The sequence below is a fragment of the Ranitomeya imitator genome, chromosome 1 (assembly GCF_032444005.1).
Source record: "Ranitomeya imitator isolate aRanImi1 chromosome 1, aRanImi1.pri, whole genome shotgun sequence".
Taxonomy (NCBI): Eukaryota; Metazoa; Chordata; class Amphibia; order Anura; family Dendrobatidae; genus Ranitomeya; species Ranitomeya imitator.
This window is the reverse complement of record NC_091282.1, coordinates 834,087,615-834,103,939: the sequence shown is the minus strand read 5'-3', so window position 1 is coordinate 834,103,939 and position 16,325 is coordinate 834,087,615. Positions and strand designations below refer to the sequence as shown.

General features: G+C 45.3%; 1 protein-coding gene across 4 annotated transcripts in view; it reads left to right on the top strand.

Moving 5' to 3' along the window:
* The window catches only part of LOC138650175 (disintegrin and metalloproteinase domain-containing protein 10-like), a 196,252-nt gene that overhangs the window by 24,714 nt on the left and 155,213 nt on the right, over positions 1-16,325 (top strand). For 3 of the 4 annotated variants that reach the window (XM_069740618.1, XM_069740619.1, XM_069740617.1), the window contains exon 3: positions 1,712-1,830. The exons of the other annotated variant lie outside the window; for it this stretch is intronic. In XM_069740618.1, coding sequence (XP_069596719.1) covers positions 1,712-1,830 — 119 coding nt within the window. The remainder of the gene's footprint in view (positions 1-1,711; positions 1,831-16,325) is intronic. 4 annotated transcript variants of the gene reach the window in all.

Here is a 16,325-nt window from a genome sequence, read left to right as displayed (position 1 = left end):
CTTTTTACTTATTTAATTACAGCAATGTTTATGTTCATTTTGCTTCTTGTAAGTTTTGTCAGTTTCTTAATCTATTGACAATCATTTTTTTTGGGGGGGGGAGCACCAACCACAGCCTCCCAGACGCGGTTCAGAGCGGTGTACTGTTTTCTTTCACTGTACATCTCCCATTGAATAAGGGCCCATAAGTTCTTAATAGGGTTTAGGTCAGGTGAGGAGGGGGCCATGTCATTATAATTTCATCTTTATGGTCTTTATTATCTAGCCAAGCAGTATTTCAATGCATACAATACAGCATTTTCAAGAGTTCATCTCACATCATCAGTCCATAAAGCTTTTTTAAAAAAAATCTCTGTTTCAATTTCTGTGCCTTGTTCAGTGTTGGTCAGGTTTCAGCCTGCCTCACCTCGACCATGTCTCTGAGCACCTTGCACTTCTGACCAAGGAGATTACAGCTCTGGAGTATGATGGCACTGGAGGATGTCGTCCTGGTCACTTCACGTTTGATTCTTCTGAAATCTTTGGCCATTAATGTGCGTCTTTCTTTCTGAACACGTTTTCTGTAAACCAGTTGACTTCACTGTGCGCTCAATTATTAGGCAAGTCAGTATTCTGACCATTTTATAATTTTTATGCATATTTTCTAACTCTAAGCTGTATAAACTGGAATACTCGAATGATTATTGGATAAAACAGATCAGGTGATGTGTACTGGTGTAATGATGGATGGTGTGATCTAAGGATACAACACCCCTTTCCAATTCCAAGGCAGCTTGTTTTCTTCAGGCAAAATGGCTAAAAGAATAGATTTAAACAACTCTGAGGCTGACGTCACACTCGCAGTATTTGGTCAGTATTTTACATCAGTATTAGCAAGCCAAAACCAGGAGTGGGTGATAAATACAGAAGTGATGCATATGTTTCTATTATACTTTTTATCTGATTGTTCCACTCCTCGTTTTGGCTTACAAATACTGATGTAAAATACTGACCAAATACTGCTAGTGTGATGGCAGCCTGAAAGGTCAAGAATTGTTAAAGGTCTTACAGAGAGTTTCCAGCTTCATACTCAACAGATTTTGAGAAGCTGGTAGCATGCTATTCATAGAATCCAGGCAGGTAGCATCAGGTTCAGGAAAGTAAGGTAAGATACATGAAATTCAGAAAAATAAAAACAAATTATAGCCATCATAGTGATCATATTGCCTTAATATCAGGACACCATAGCCCAGGGCAGGCCAACAATGGATAGAGAGGTGTATTAGCCACTTGTGTGAGCCTGTATTCTCAACCAGAGCAATCAATCACATTTCAGTCCCAATTCCATTCAGTAACACACACTGATAACACAGGACACAACACAGAAATGAACAGTATTTAGTAAAGTTTTTGCTTTGCTAAAAATAATTGTCCCATAATTATAACTGAATACCTATCTACAGGTCATTTTTTGCGTATGGAAGTAAAGCACTGTACTCAATAATTTATGTCAATTATATAAACAGTGAATGGATCTGCAGAACACATGCGTGATAGCCACACTGTTTAAATGACGAACACATAACCCAAATGATAGTGATCGGACACCACCTTTCCTGCTAATAGGTGGTAAGCTGTAATTTTGGAACATCTCTTTGACAATTAAGTCTATAATAATTCTAATTATTTTTTGTCTTATAGTTAACAATAGTAAGTTTGTCTCCTTATGCAGGAAATATGAGTTGTCATTAAGGAGAGATAAAAGTGTATTCACGGATGATTTTAAAGTACTATCTGATGATACATTTGTACCCATGGATATCTCATTTGTATATTCAGGCAAACTCAAAGGTAAGTAGTAGCTCCTCTATCTACAAATTATGCTGTATATACACATTCCATTACATTGAAATTACAACACCAAGAAGGAAAGGTTGTGGAATTATGAAAATCACAGGATAGATACACATGTTACTGATAATGTGTCTAGTCTCTGTGTGCTGTGCACTGAGTGATGTGCACAATGACAGTGCCCTCTGTTGTCGGCTCAGATCAGTAGTAGCGAGCTGGTGTGCAGAGACAGTGACATCACTTGCGCGGCAGCTATTTTGACACCGCAATGGAATTCTCAAACGAAGCATTATCAAAAAGGAAGAAGGTAAAAAATATAAAATCTCAGTTACACAGTGTAGCTACAGAATTATTAATGCAAGTATATTAGAAAATAGTTTAGATTATGGCACTAAAAAATGGATTTAGAATGAAAATTACTTTAACTTCAGTCCAACCCTTTTATTTGTTGGCAATGGTAAAGCGAGTGGCTGGCATGATGATTTGCATGCCCAAATGCACAGAGCGTAGTAGAACATTCCTCGACAACCATTAAGAATGTTATTGATAGCAGCCAAGGTGTGTAAGTGCGTGGATTTCTGATTAAAGGGAGTCTGTCACCCCAAAATTCGAGTATGAGCTGCGGCCACTGGCATCAGGGGCTCATCTACAGCATTCTGTAATGCTGTAGATAAGCCCCCGATGTACCCTGAAAGATAAGAAAAACAGGTTAGATTATACTCACCCAGGGGCGGTCCCGATTCGGGTCCGATGAGTGTCGTGGTCCGAGTCCGGCGCCTCCCATTTTCATAGGATGACGTCCTCTTCTCTTCCTCCTGCTGTGGCTCCTGCGCAGGTTACTTTGTCTGCCCTGTTGAGGGCAGAGCAAAGTATGGCAGTCCGCAGGTGCCGGAAAAAGGTCAGGGGCACAGCGCCTGTGCACTGCAGGCATATACTGGAGCCTTATATGGGCCCATTATATACTGGAGTAATATATGGCCCCATATATACTGGGGTATTATATGAGGCCCAGCATATACTAGAGAATTATATGATGCCCAGAATATACTGGAGCATTATATGAGGCCCATCATATGCTGTAGCAATATATGGGGCCCACCATATACTGCAGAAATATATGGGGCCCATCATACACCGGAGCATTATATGGGGCCCAGCATATACTGGAGCATTACATGGGGCCCATTATATACTAGAACATTATATGGGGCCCATCATATACTGGAGCTGATCATATACTGGAGCATTATATGGGGTGCAATATATATTGGAGCATTATATGTAGCCCATCATATACTGGAACATTATATGGGGCCCATCATATAGGACCCATTATATACTAGAACATTATATGGGGCCCAGTGCACAGGGGAATCTCCAAGCATCTCCGCTGTGGTCTCCCATTCTCCTCCAGCTGCAGTGGATCCTGCTCAGCAGAGACGTCGGTCCCAGCGTCTGGCTCAAGCGGCTTGTTACTGCTGTCCTTCCAGGCTCATCCATTGTAACAAGTACTGATCAGCGGCGGGCAGGCGTCCCTGGGACTTAGTCCTGCTTTTCTTCTTCTGAGCATGCCCAAGGGACGACCTCTCATTGGAGGTCGGGGGTCACATGCTCAGGCCCTGTAGCAGCTCCTATTGGACCACTAGGAAGGTCCTGGAGAGCTTCCGCTATAAAAGGTTCGAATGGCCGCATGGCCGTGAGTTAGTATAAACTTATTAACGTGTGTGTGGATGTATGCCTGTCGATGGATGAAAGCTCCGAATCATTCCCATCCCTAGTGTTGTTGACTGTTCGTGAATGGTGGAAGCTACCTAGCACCTGACAGTGCTAGTCTGCACAGCTAGCACACGATACAGCATCTGATAGCAGTGATCTCTAGTGCAGCACGGTGTACTAATAGAGCACTTTCCTGGCCAAAGTCTGGGTGGTTAGTGGCGTCCGCCAGAGCGGCACTGCACGCTCTCTTGTGCATTAAATTATTATTTCTGTTAATCTCTGACACCCCAGTAGCAGTGTCGAGCGCAAGAGGTCTAGAGGAACTCGTTCCCTGAGTCTTTTGACAGAGTTCCGTGACTCCTTGCTTGCGCTCTTTGTGCGGTACCGCGACTGCAGTGGTACATCCAGCAGCTGGAGGGCAGGCTGGGTGCTCTCGAGCGCACAACCTCGGCTGTGGATGTTACCGCAGTAGCTGTTCAGGCTGCTAGCGTGGCTGCAGCTAGTTTGTCCACTGCCACCCCTGTTCCAACCTTATCCCGCCTCCCACTGCCAGATAAGTACTCTGACGATAGCATGTCATGCAGGGGATTTGTGAACCAGTGTGCGATACATCTTGAGCTTCTGGCTGCATGTTTCCCCTCAGAGCTGGCTAAAGTGTGATTCATAATATCTCTCTTGTCGGACAGGACGTTGGAGTGGGCTGTGGGGGCATGACAATCATGTGGTGCAGAGTGCTCTGCTGTTCCTGAGCACTCTGAAACAGGTCTTTTTGGGACCTCAAGTCACCCGGCGCTTCAAATGCTGGCACTGACACAGGGCTCATCCTTGGTCAGCCATTTTTCCGTCCATTTCCGGACTTTAGCATCTGAGCTGGAGTGGCCGGATAAAGCCCTCATCCCTGTATTTTGGAGGGGGCTGGCTGACCATGTGAAGGACGCTTTGGCCACTAGGAAGATTCCCGCCACACTGGAGGAGCCAATAGCTGTATCAACTCGCATCGACTTTCGTTTTAACGAGCGAAGGTTGGAGCGAGCCCAGTGTAGGCAGAGGCTTCGGCTGGCTCCCTCCTTCGCCATACCTCTGGAATCTCTGGTCCAGGCGTCCGAGCCACATGAGGCCATGGAGGTGTCATGAGTGGGATCTAAATCCCGGATCATTTGTGCACTCAAGGTCTGTCATGTCTGCCGAACATCTTGCCTCCAGATGTTCCCAGCGGTCAGGAAAACGTCAGCGTCTAGCGGATGTAGGAAGAGGTACACTAGACACGGCGACATTTTCCTCCAAACTGTCCTTCAAAGGGACAATCACCTTTGGCCTATCCACTCTTACAGTCGAGCTTTGTGTGGATTCCAGGGCGGAGGGGAATTTTATGTCCTCTGCCTTTGCCCAATGCCACGCAATACCCCTGGTGATGCTCGCCAAGCTGGTGACTGTACGAGTGGTGAATAGGTCGACTCGGCCCTCACAAATAATGCACCAGACCATCCTATTTACTTTATCCATGTCTCCATCCCATCAGGAGATTATCTCCCTGCTAGTTATTCCCAAGGGAATTGATGAGGTTCTGTTAGGGATACCATGACTACGCTACCACTCTCCTCATATAGAGTGGTCCTCTGGGAGAATTCTGGGATGGAGTGAATCTTGTGAGCTTAGATGTCTGAGAGAGTGCGTTCAGGTTGCTACTACTGAAGTACCCGCAGATCTTTCCTCTCTCCCCAAGCACTATTGGCCCTATGTGGACATGTTCTCCAAGAGGGCTGTGGAGACCCTTCCACCCCACTGCCCCTATGACTGTCCTATTGACCTCTTGCCTGGTGCAGAGCCTCCCCGGGGTCGAGTCTATCCCCTATCTCTCACGAGACGGAGGCAATGACCCAATACATTCAGAGAATCTGGCAAGAGGATTCATTAGGAATTCAGTATCACCTGCAGGGGCGGGGTTCTTCTTCGTGCAGAAGAAGAACAGAGAACTACGTCCATGCATAGATTGAAAGGGTCTTAATGCAATCACCGTTAAGAACAAATACCCTCTGCCTCTGATATCTGAGCAATTCGATAGGTTGCGGGGAGCGAGGGTATTTACTAAGCTTGATCTGCAGGGTGCTTACAACCTGATTTGCATCCATGAGGGGGACAAATGGAAGACGGCATTTAACACCAGGGACTGGCACTATGAATACCTGGTGATGCCCTTCGGGCTCTGTAATGCTCCTGCTGTTTTCCAAGACTTTGTGAATGATATCTTCCTGGATATGCTCACCACCTCGGTCGTAGTCTATCTGGATGATATTCTCATCTACTCCAAAGGGTATTGAAACTTGACCGTGATCTTATTCAAGAGGCGATAATCAATACAGGGTCTCAAGGAACCATCTTTTTTAGCAACAAAAAAGAACCCCACTCCCAACGGTGAAGAAGATGGCCGAATATGCCCTTTCTCCAAAGACTCCTTAATATAGCTCCGCATGGCGGTATGTTCAGGTACAGACAGGTTGAAAAGTCGACCCTTAGGAAACTTACAGCCTGGAATCAAGTCAATGGCACAATCGCAGTACCTGTGCGGAGGAAGGAAACTGGACTTGGGCTCATCGATTACATCCTGAAAATCAGACAAAAACTCTGGAATTTCAGAAGAGGAAGAAGAGGAGATTGACATCAAATGAACATCATTATGAACCCCTTGACAACCCCAACTAGTCACAGACATGGACTTCCAATCCAACACAGGATTATGTACCTGCAACCACGGAAAACCCAGCACGATAGCATCATGCAAATTATGCAACACCAGAAATCGACAATCTTCCTGATGGGCTGGCGCCATGCGCATGGTCACCTGTGTCCAAAACGGGCTTATTTTTAGCCAAGGGTGTAGCATCAATGCCCCTTAAAGGAATAGGGTCCTGCAAAGGCTGCAAGGGAAAACCACAACGCCTGGCAAACTCAAAGTCCATTAAGTTCAAGGCGGCACCTGAATCCACAAACGCCATGACAGAAAATGATGACAATGAGCAGATCAAGGACACAGATAACAGAAATTTAGTGTGATGTGCTGCTGCAGTGCAGTATAGAGCAATCTCCACCAGGGGGTGCTGGCTAAGGAAAAGAGGTTGCGCACACACAGCACAGCAACACTGAACAACAACACAGGTGTCACAGGTAATGAAAGGGACATGAAACAAGCCAAGGTCATACACGGAGATAGCAGCGCGGTACAGAAGGGGCGAGCAGAGAATCGTCGGGGACAAGCAAGATGTCAGAACCTACCGGGAACGTGGTAACCAAAACGTGAGACAGAGACGGAGTCGGGGTACAGGCCAAAGGTCAGAACAAGTCATAAACGGGTGTAGGCAGTCAGAGGCAAACAGGAACACATTAACAGGGATCAGGTCAGGAGCTCAAACCTTGCAGCATGAACTATAGCTGACACTGGCCCAATGGCTACAGAGGACTTAAATAGTTCAGCCAGCTCCAGGGTGAGGCAGAGAGGATTAACTCCCACATGACCAGTCCAGAGACAAGAGCTGAACATAATCTCAGAACTGGATCATGACATTTAGGCTGTACAGTACTGATGGTAAATGAACTAGCGATCCTCTTTGTCCGCTTAGGACAGACTGAAATGACATGAGAAGCATCGCCACAATAATAACACAACCCATTTTGACGTCTGAATCCTTGTCGTTCTGTTCTAGACAGAATCCTATCACACTGCATTGGCTCAGGAATCTGCTCTGAGGACAACGCCACAGCGCGCACAGTTCTGCGCTCCCGCAAGCGCCGGTCAATCTGAATGGCCAGAGACATAGAATCACTCAGACCGGAAGGCATGGGAAACCCCACCATAACATCTTTAACGGATTCAGAAAGACCCCTTCTGAAAATTGCTGCCAAAGCATCATTATTCCATTTAGTCAACACAGACCATTTTCTGAATTTCTGACAATACAATTCTGCCGCCTCTTGACCCTGAGACAGGGCTAACAAGGTCTTCTCAGCTTGATCCACAGAATTAGGTTCATCATATAATAATCCCAAAGCCTGAAAAAAGGAGTCTATATTAAGCAAAGCCAGATTTCCAGATTCCAGAGAAAACGCCCAATCCTGCGGGTCGCCACGGAGCAGGGAGATAACAATTTTTACCTGCTGAAAGGAATCACCGGAGGATCGAGGTCTCAGAGCAAAAAACAGTTTACAGTTGTTTTTAAAACTCAAAAATTTGGACCTGTCACCAGAAAACAAATCAGGAGTAGGAATCTTCGGTTCTAAAGCAGGAGTCTGAACAATATAATCTGAAATACCCTGTACCCTAGCAGAAAGCTGGTCTACACGAGAAGCTATTTCCTGAACATTCATGCTAGCACAAGGCTCCTCAGTCACCCAAAGATTAAGAGGGAAGAGAACAGAAAGCAGACTGAAGAAAAAAAATGGCTCAACACCTTTCTTCCCTTCTTCTGAGAGGCATTTAACTCATTACGGGCCAGTTGTACTGTTATGATCCGGTGACCTTGGAGCAGCATGAAAACTTTCGCTGGAGTAGGTGGTCACTATACTGACCACAATCCTGATCTTAACACCGCAACTAGAAGTAGCCGTGGAGTGTACCCAACCAATCCTAGACACCTCGTCACAGCCGGAGCACTAATTACCCCTAAAGATGGAAATAGGAATACTATCTTGCCTCAGAGCAGAACCCCAAAGGATAGACAGCCCCCCACAAATATTGGTGGTGAGTCGGAGAGGAAAAAACATACACAGGCAGAAAAACAGGATTTAGCACAAGAGGCCACTCTAGCTAAATAGGACAGGATAGGACAGAGTTCTGTGCGGTCAGTATTAAAACCCTTCAAAAATATCCACAGTAGAATATACAAAAACTTCCTCCATCTAACTAAAGATGTAGGAGCGTATATCTGCAACTCCAGCGAATCCTACATTCAGAGCAGGAATGCAATCAAAAACAAGCACACAGTCTGTGACACTGAAAAAGAAACAGACACTTATCTTTGCTGAAATGTTAACCAAGCAGGAGAAGCCAGAAAGAGATCCATAATATCCCAAAACACATTGACAACTGACAAGGACTAATGAGTCCTGCAAGCCTAAATACCCCAGTCAGAACTGCAATTAGCAGATACACCTGTCCAAGACTGCAGCCCAGGAACAACTGCATTACTATCTACTACCACCAGAAGGAGCTCAAAAGCAGAATTCACAACATAAACCATTATAATGGAGGTGGATGCCTCATCCGTCAGTGCTGGAGCAGTCCTCTTCCAAAAGGATGCTCAAGGTCAGAAGCATCTTTGCTTTTTTTTCTCCAAGACCTTCACACCAGCAGAGAGGAATTTTTCCATCGGGGACAGGGAGTTGCTAGCTATGAAGTTGGCCTTCTCAGAGTGGAGACACCTCCTGGAGGGGGCTCATTTTCCCTTCCAAGTGTATACCGACTACAAAGATTTGGCTTATTTACAGACTGCCAGCGGACCAATTCTCCACATCAGCGCCCTTCCTCGTCAAATCGGTCAGAGGCTTCACCACACTAGAAAAATTAGCAATAAAGTGACGATAAAAATTGGCAAAGCCCAAAAATTTCTGAAGGCTCTTTACAGATGTAGGTTGAGTCCAATCATGAATGGCCTGGACTTTAACAGGGTCCATTTCAATAGCCGAGGGAGAAAAAATGAAACCCAAAAAAGAAACCCTCTGAACTCCAAAGAGGCACTTAGACCCCTTCATAAACAACATTAGTACGAAGGACCTGAAACACCATCCTAACCTGCTTCACATGAGACTCCCAATCATCGGAGAAAACCAAAATATCATCCAAATACACAATCATAAATTTATCCAGATAATTCCGGAAGATATCATGCATAAATGACTGAAATACCAGATGGAGCATTAGAGAGCCCGAATGGCATCACAAGGTATTCAAAATGGCCTTCAGGCGTATTAAATGCTGTTTTCCATTCATCACCTTGTTTAATACGCACAAGATTATACGCCCCTCGGATGTCGATTTTAGTAAACCAACTAGCACCCTTAATCCGAGCAAACAAATCAGAAAGCAAAGGTAACGGATACTGGAATTTGACAGTGATCTTATTGAGAAGGCGATAATCTATACAGGGTCTCAAGGAGCCATCCTTCTTGGCAACAAAAAAAAATCCCGCTCCCAACGGTGACGAAGACGGGCGAATATGCCCTTTCTCCAAGGACTCCTTTACATAACTCCGCATAGCGGCATGCTCTGGCACAGACAGATTGAAAAGTCGGCCCTTAGGGAACTTACAGCCAGGAATCAAATTAATGGCACAATCGCAGTCCCTATGAGGAGGCAGGGAACTGGACTTGGGCTCATCAAATACATCCTGGAAATCCGACAAAAACTCAGGAACTTCAGAAGAAGGGGACGAGGAAATGGACATCAAAGGAATATCACTATGTATCCCCTGACAACCCCAACCAGTCACAGACATAGATTTCCAATCCAGCACTGGATTATGTACCTGTAACCATGGAAAACCCAGCACAACAACATCATGCAAATTATGCAACACCAAAAAACGAATATTTTCCTGATGTGCTGGAGCCATGCACATGGTTAACTGTGTCCAGTACTGAGGTTTATTCTTGGCCAATGGCGTAGCATCAATCCCCCTTAAGGGAATAGGACTCCGCAAAGGTTCCAAGGAAAAACCACAGCGCTTGGCAAATTCTAAGTCCATTAAGTTCAGGGCAGCGCCAGAATCCACAAATGCCATAACAGAAAAGGACAACAATGAGCAAATCAGGGTAACAGACAAGAGAAATTTAGGCTGCACAGTACTAATGGTAACAGACCTAGGGACCCTGGTAGTACGCTTAGGGCAATCAGAAATAGCATGAGCTGAATCACCACAGTAAAAACACAGGCCATTCTAACGTCTAAATTTCTGCCTTTCTGCTCTAGTCAAAATCCTATCACATTGCATAGGCTCAGGACTTCGCTCAGAGGACACTGCCGTATGGTGCACCGCCTTGCGCTCACGCAAGCGCCGATCAATCTGAATGGCTAGAGACATAGATTTGCTCAAACCGGTAGGCGTAGGAAAGCCCACCATAACATCTTTAAGGGTTTCAGAAAGACCTTTTCTGAAAATAGCAGCCAGCGCCTCTTCATTCCATTTAGTGAGCACAGACCATTTTCTAAATTTCTGGCAATATAACTCTGCCGCTTCCTGACCCTGACACAGGGCCAACAGTGTTTTCTCAGCATGCTCTACAGAGTTAGGTTCATCATACAACAATCCGAGCGCCTGAAAGAATGCATCTACATTCAATAATGCCGGATTCCCTGTTTCAAGAGCAAATGCCCAGTCTTGAGGATCACCACGCAGTAAGGATATGATAATTTTCACTTGCTGAATGGGATCACCAGAAGAACGGGGTTTCAAAGCAAAAAACAATTTGCAGCTATTTTTAAAGTTCAAAAACTTGGATCTGTCCCCAAAAAACAAATCAGGAGTAGGAATTCTTGGCTCTAGAGCCGGAGTCTGAACAATATAATCTTGGATACTCTGGACTCTTGCAGCAAGTTGATCCACACGAGAAAACAAACCCTGAACCTCCATACCAGAGCATATATCCAGCACCACCCAGATATCAAGAGGAAAAAGAAGATAGAACAGAGCACAGAAAAAAAAATGGTTCAGAACTCTTCTTTTTTCCTTCTTTTGAGATGCATTCAATTCATTCTTGGCCTGCTGTACTGTTATGACCTGGTGGTTAAGAGGCCACACTGAAATGACCTGGTGGCTAAAATGCAACATGGAACGAGCTCTGAGAAGGTGGTATCTCTACTGACCGCAGTCCCTAATCCTAACAACACAACTAGAAATAGCCGTGGGATGTTCCTGACACTCCCTAGACACCTCGTCACAGCGTCAGATATAACTACCCCTAAAGAAGGAAATAGAAAGCCATTTTGCCTCAGAGAAACCCCCAAAAGGAAAGACAGCCCCCCACAAATATTGACTGTGAAAGGAGAGGGAAATGACGAACACAGAAATGAAATTAGATTTCTGCAAAGGGAGGCCAAAACTAAACTAGATAGACAGAGAGCAAAAGATACTGTGCGGTCAGTATTAAAAATTACAAAATCCACGCAGAGTTTACAAAAATGAACTCCACACCGACTCACGGTGTGGAGGGGCAAATCTGCTTTCCCAGAGCTTCCAGCTAGCCTGAATAAGACATAGTGACAAGCTGGACAAAAGAGACAAAATGCAAAGCAATAGAGTCCAAACAAATGGACAAACAAAACTAGCAAAACTTATATTTTGCAGACAAGGACTGGCCATATGAGAAATCCAAGGGAAGAATCAAATCCAACCAAGAACATTGACAGCAGGCATGGACTAAAGCCCAGAGCAGGTTTAAATAACAAACCAAGGCAAGGCGATTAGTGAAGGCAGCTGCTACAGCCACCCAACGGAGCAGCAGTTCCACTTGAAACCACCAGAGGGAGCCCAAAGGCAGAACCCGCAAAAATACCATTAGCAACCACAGGAGGGAGCTCCAGAACGGAACTCACAACACACCTCGTCACAGCCGGAGGACTAATTACCCCTAAAGATGGAAATAGGAATACTATCTTGCCTCAGAGCAGAACCCCAAAGGATAGACAGCCACCCACAAATATTGGCTGTGAGTCAGAGAGGAAAAAACATACACAGGCAGAAAAACAGGCTTTAGCACAAGAGGCCACTCTAGCTAAATAGGACAGGATAGGACAGAGTTCTGTGCGGTCAGTATTAAAACCCTTCAAAAATATCCACAGCAGAATATACAAAAACTTCCTCCATCTAACTAAAGACATAGGAGCGTATATCTGCAACTCCAGCGAATCCTACATTCAGAGCAGGAATACAATCAAAAACAAGCACACAGTCTGTGTGCCACAGAAAAAGAAACAGACACTTATCTTTGCTGAAATGGCAACCAAGCAGGAGAAGCCAGAAAGAGATCCATAATATCCCAAAACACATTGACAACTGGCAAGGACTAATGAGTCCTGCAAGCCTAAATACCCCAGTCAGAACTGCAATTAGCAGATACACCTGTCCAAGACTGCAGCCCAGGAACAACTGCATTACCATCTACTGCCACCAGAGGGAGCTCAAAAGCAGAAATCACAACAGTACCCCCCCCCTTGAGGAGGGGTCACCGAACCCTCACCAGAGCCTCCAGGACGATCAGGATGAGCCAAATGAAAGGCACGAACCAAATCAGCAGCATGGACATCAGAGGCAAAAACCCAAGAATTATCCTCCTGGCCATAACCCTTCCATTTGACAAGGTACTGAAGCTTCCGCCTCGAAAAACGGGAATCCAAAATCTTCTCAACAACATATTCCAACTCCCCATCAACCAACACAGGGGCCGGAGGATCAACAGAGGGAACAACGGGCTCCACATATTTCCGCAATAAAGATCTATGGAAGACATTATGGATAGCAAAAGAGGCCGGAAGCGCCAGTCAAAAAGACACCGGATTAATAATCTCAGAAATCCTATAAGGACCAATAAACCGAGGCTTAAACTTAGGAGAAGAAACCTTCATAAGAACATGACGGGAAGACAACCAGACCAAATCCCCAACCTGAAGCCGGGAACCAACACACCGACGATGATTAGCAAAACGTTGAGCCTCCTCTTGAGACAACACCAAATTGTCCACCACATGAGCCCAAATCTGCTGCAACCTGTCCACCACAGAATCCACACCAGGACAGTCAGAAGGCTCAACCTGCCCAGAAGAAAAACGAGGATGAAAACCAAAATTACAAAAGAAAGGCGAAATCAAGGTAGCCGAACTAGCCCTATTATTAAGGGCAAACTCGGCCAATGGCAAGAAATCCACCCAATCATCCTGATCAGCAGACACAAAGCATCTCAAATACGTCTCCAAGGTCTGATTAGTTCGCTCGGTCTGACCATTTGTCTGAGGATGGAACGCAGAAGAAAAAGACAAATCAATGCCCAGCCTAGCACAAAAGGTCTGCCAAAACCTAGAAACAAACTGGGTTCCTCTGTCGGACACAATATTCTCCGGAATACCATGCAAACGGACCACATGCTCAAAAAACAACGGAACCAAATCCGAAGAGGAAGGCAATTTAGGCAAAGGCACCAAATGAACCATCTTAGAGAACCGGTCACAAACAACCTAGATAACAGACATCCTCTAGGAAACCGGAAGATCGGAAATAAAATCCATAGAAATATGCGTCTAGGGCCTGTCAGGGATCGGCAATGGCAAAAGCAACCCACTAGCACGGGAACAAAAAGGCTTGGCCCGCGCACAAGTCCCACAGGACTGCACAAAAGAACGCACATCACGTGACAAAGAAGGCCACCAAAAGGACCTACCAACCAAGTCTCTGGTACCAAAAATGCCAGGATGACCAGCCAACACGGAACAGTGAACCTCAGAAATCACTCTACTAGTCCATCTGTCAGGAACAAACAATTTCCCCACAGGACAGCGGTCAGGTTTATCAGCTTGAAATTCCTGAAGAACCCGTCGTAAATCAGGGGAAATGGCAGAAAGGACCACCCCTTTCAAAATACCGACCGGTTCCAAGACCTCAGGAGAATCAGGCAAAAAAACTCCTAGAGAGGGCATCAGCCTTAATGTTCTTAGAACCCGGAAGGTACGAGACCACAAAATCAAGATGGGAAAAAAACAAAGACCATCGAGCCTGTCTAGGATTCAGCCATTTGGCAGACTCGAGGTAAATCAAATTCTTATGATCAGTCAAGACCACAATACGGTGCTTAGCTCACTCAAGCCAATGTCGCCACTCCTCAAACGCCCACTTCATAGCCAACAACTCCCGATTGCCGACATCATAATTGCGTTCAGCAGGCGAAAACTTACGGGAAAAGAAGGCACACGGTTTCATTAAGAAACCAATAGGATCCCTCTGAGACAAAACGGCCCCTGCCCCAATCTCAGAAGCGTCAACCTCAACCTGAAACGGAAGAGAAACATCCGGTTGGCGCAACACCGGAGCAGAAGTAAATCGACGTTTAAGCTCCTGAAAGGCAGAGACAGCTGCAGAGGACCAAATCGCCACATCCGCGCCTTTCTTCGTCAAATCGGTCAAGGGTTTAACCACGCTGGAAAAATTAGCAATGAAACGGCGATAAAAATTTGCAAAACCCAAAAATTTCTGAAGGCTCTTCACAGATGTGGGCTGAATCCAATCATGAATAGCCTGAACCTTAACCGGATCCATCTCTATAGATGAGGGAGAAAAAATAAAGCCCAAAAAAGAGACCTTCTGCACCCCAAAGAGACACTTAGACCCTTTCACAAACAGGGCATTGTCACGAAGGATCTGAAATACCATCCTGACCTGTTCCACATGAGACTCCCAATCATCGGAAAAAAATCAAAATATCGTCCAAATATACAATCAAGAACTTATCAATATAAGTCCGGAAGATATCATGCATGAAGGACTGAAAAACAGATGGAGCATTAGTGAGCTCAAATGGCATTACAAGGTATTCAAAATGGCCTTCGGGCATATTAAACGCAGTTTTCCATTCATCACTCTGCTTAATACGAACAAGATTATATGCCCCCCGAAGGTCAATCTTCGTAAACCAACTAGCTCCCTTAATCCTAGCAAACAAATCGGTAAGCAAAGGTAAAGGGTATTGAAACTTGACCGTGATCTTATTCAAGAGGCGATAATCAATACAGGGTCTCAAGGAACCATCTTTTTTAGCAACAAAAAAGAACCCCGCTCCCAACGGTGAAGAAGATGGCCGAATATGCCCTTTCTCCAAAGACTCCTTAATATAGCTCCGCATGGCGGTATGTTCAGGTACAGACAGGTTGAAAAGTCGACCCTTAGGAAACTTACAGCCTGGAATCAAGTCAATGGCACAATCGCAGTCCCTGTGCGGAGGAAGGAAACTGGACTTGAGCTCATTGATTACATCCTGAAAATCAGACAAAAACTCTGGAATTTCAGAAGAGGAAGAAGAGGAGATTGACATCAAATGAACATCATTATGAACCCCTTGACAACCCCAACTAGTCACAGACATGGACTTCCAATCCAACACAGGATTATGTACCTGCAACCACGGAAAACCCAGCACGATAGCATCATGCAAATTATGCAACACCAGAAATCGACAATCTTCCTGATGGGCTGGCGCCATGCGCATGGTCACCTGTGTCCAAAACGGGCTTATTTTTAGCCAAGGGTGTAGCATCAATGCCCCTTAAAGGAATAGGGTCCTGCAAAGGCTGCAAGGGAAAACCACAGCGCCTGGCAAACTCAAAGTCCATTAAGTTCAAGGCGGCACCTGAATCCACAAACGCCATGACAGAAAATGATGACAATGAGCAGATCAAGGACACAGATAACAGAAATTTAGGCTGTACAGTACTGATGGTAAATGAACTAGCGATCCTCTTTGTCCGCTTAGGACAGACTGAAATGACATGAGAAGCATCACCACAATAATAACACAACCCATTTTGACGTCTGAATCCTTGTCGTTCTGTTCTAGACAAAATCCTATCACACTGCATTGGCTCAGGAATCTGCTCTAAGGACAACGCCACAGCGCGCACAGTTCTGCGCTCCCGCAAGCGCCGGTCAATCTGAATGGCCAGAGACATAGAATCACTCAGACCGGAAGGCATGGGAAACCCCACCATAACATCTTTAACGGATTCAGAAAGACCCCTTCTGAAAATTGCT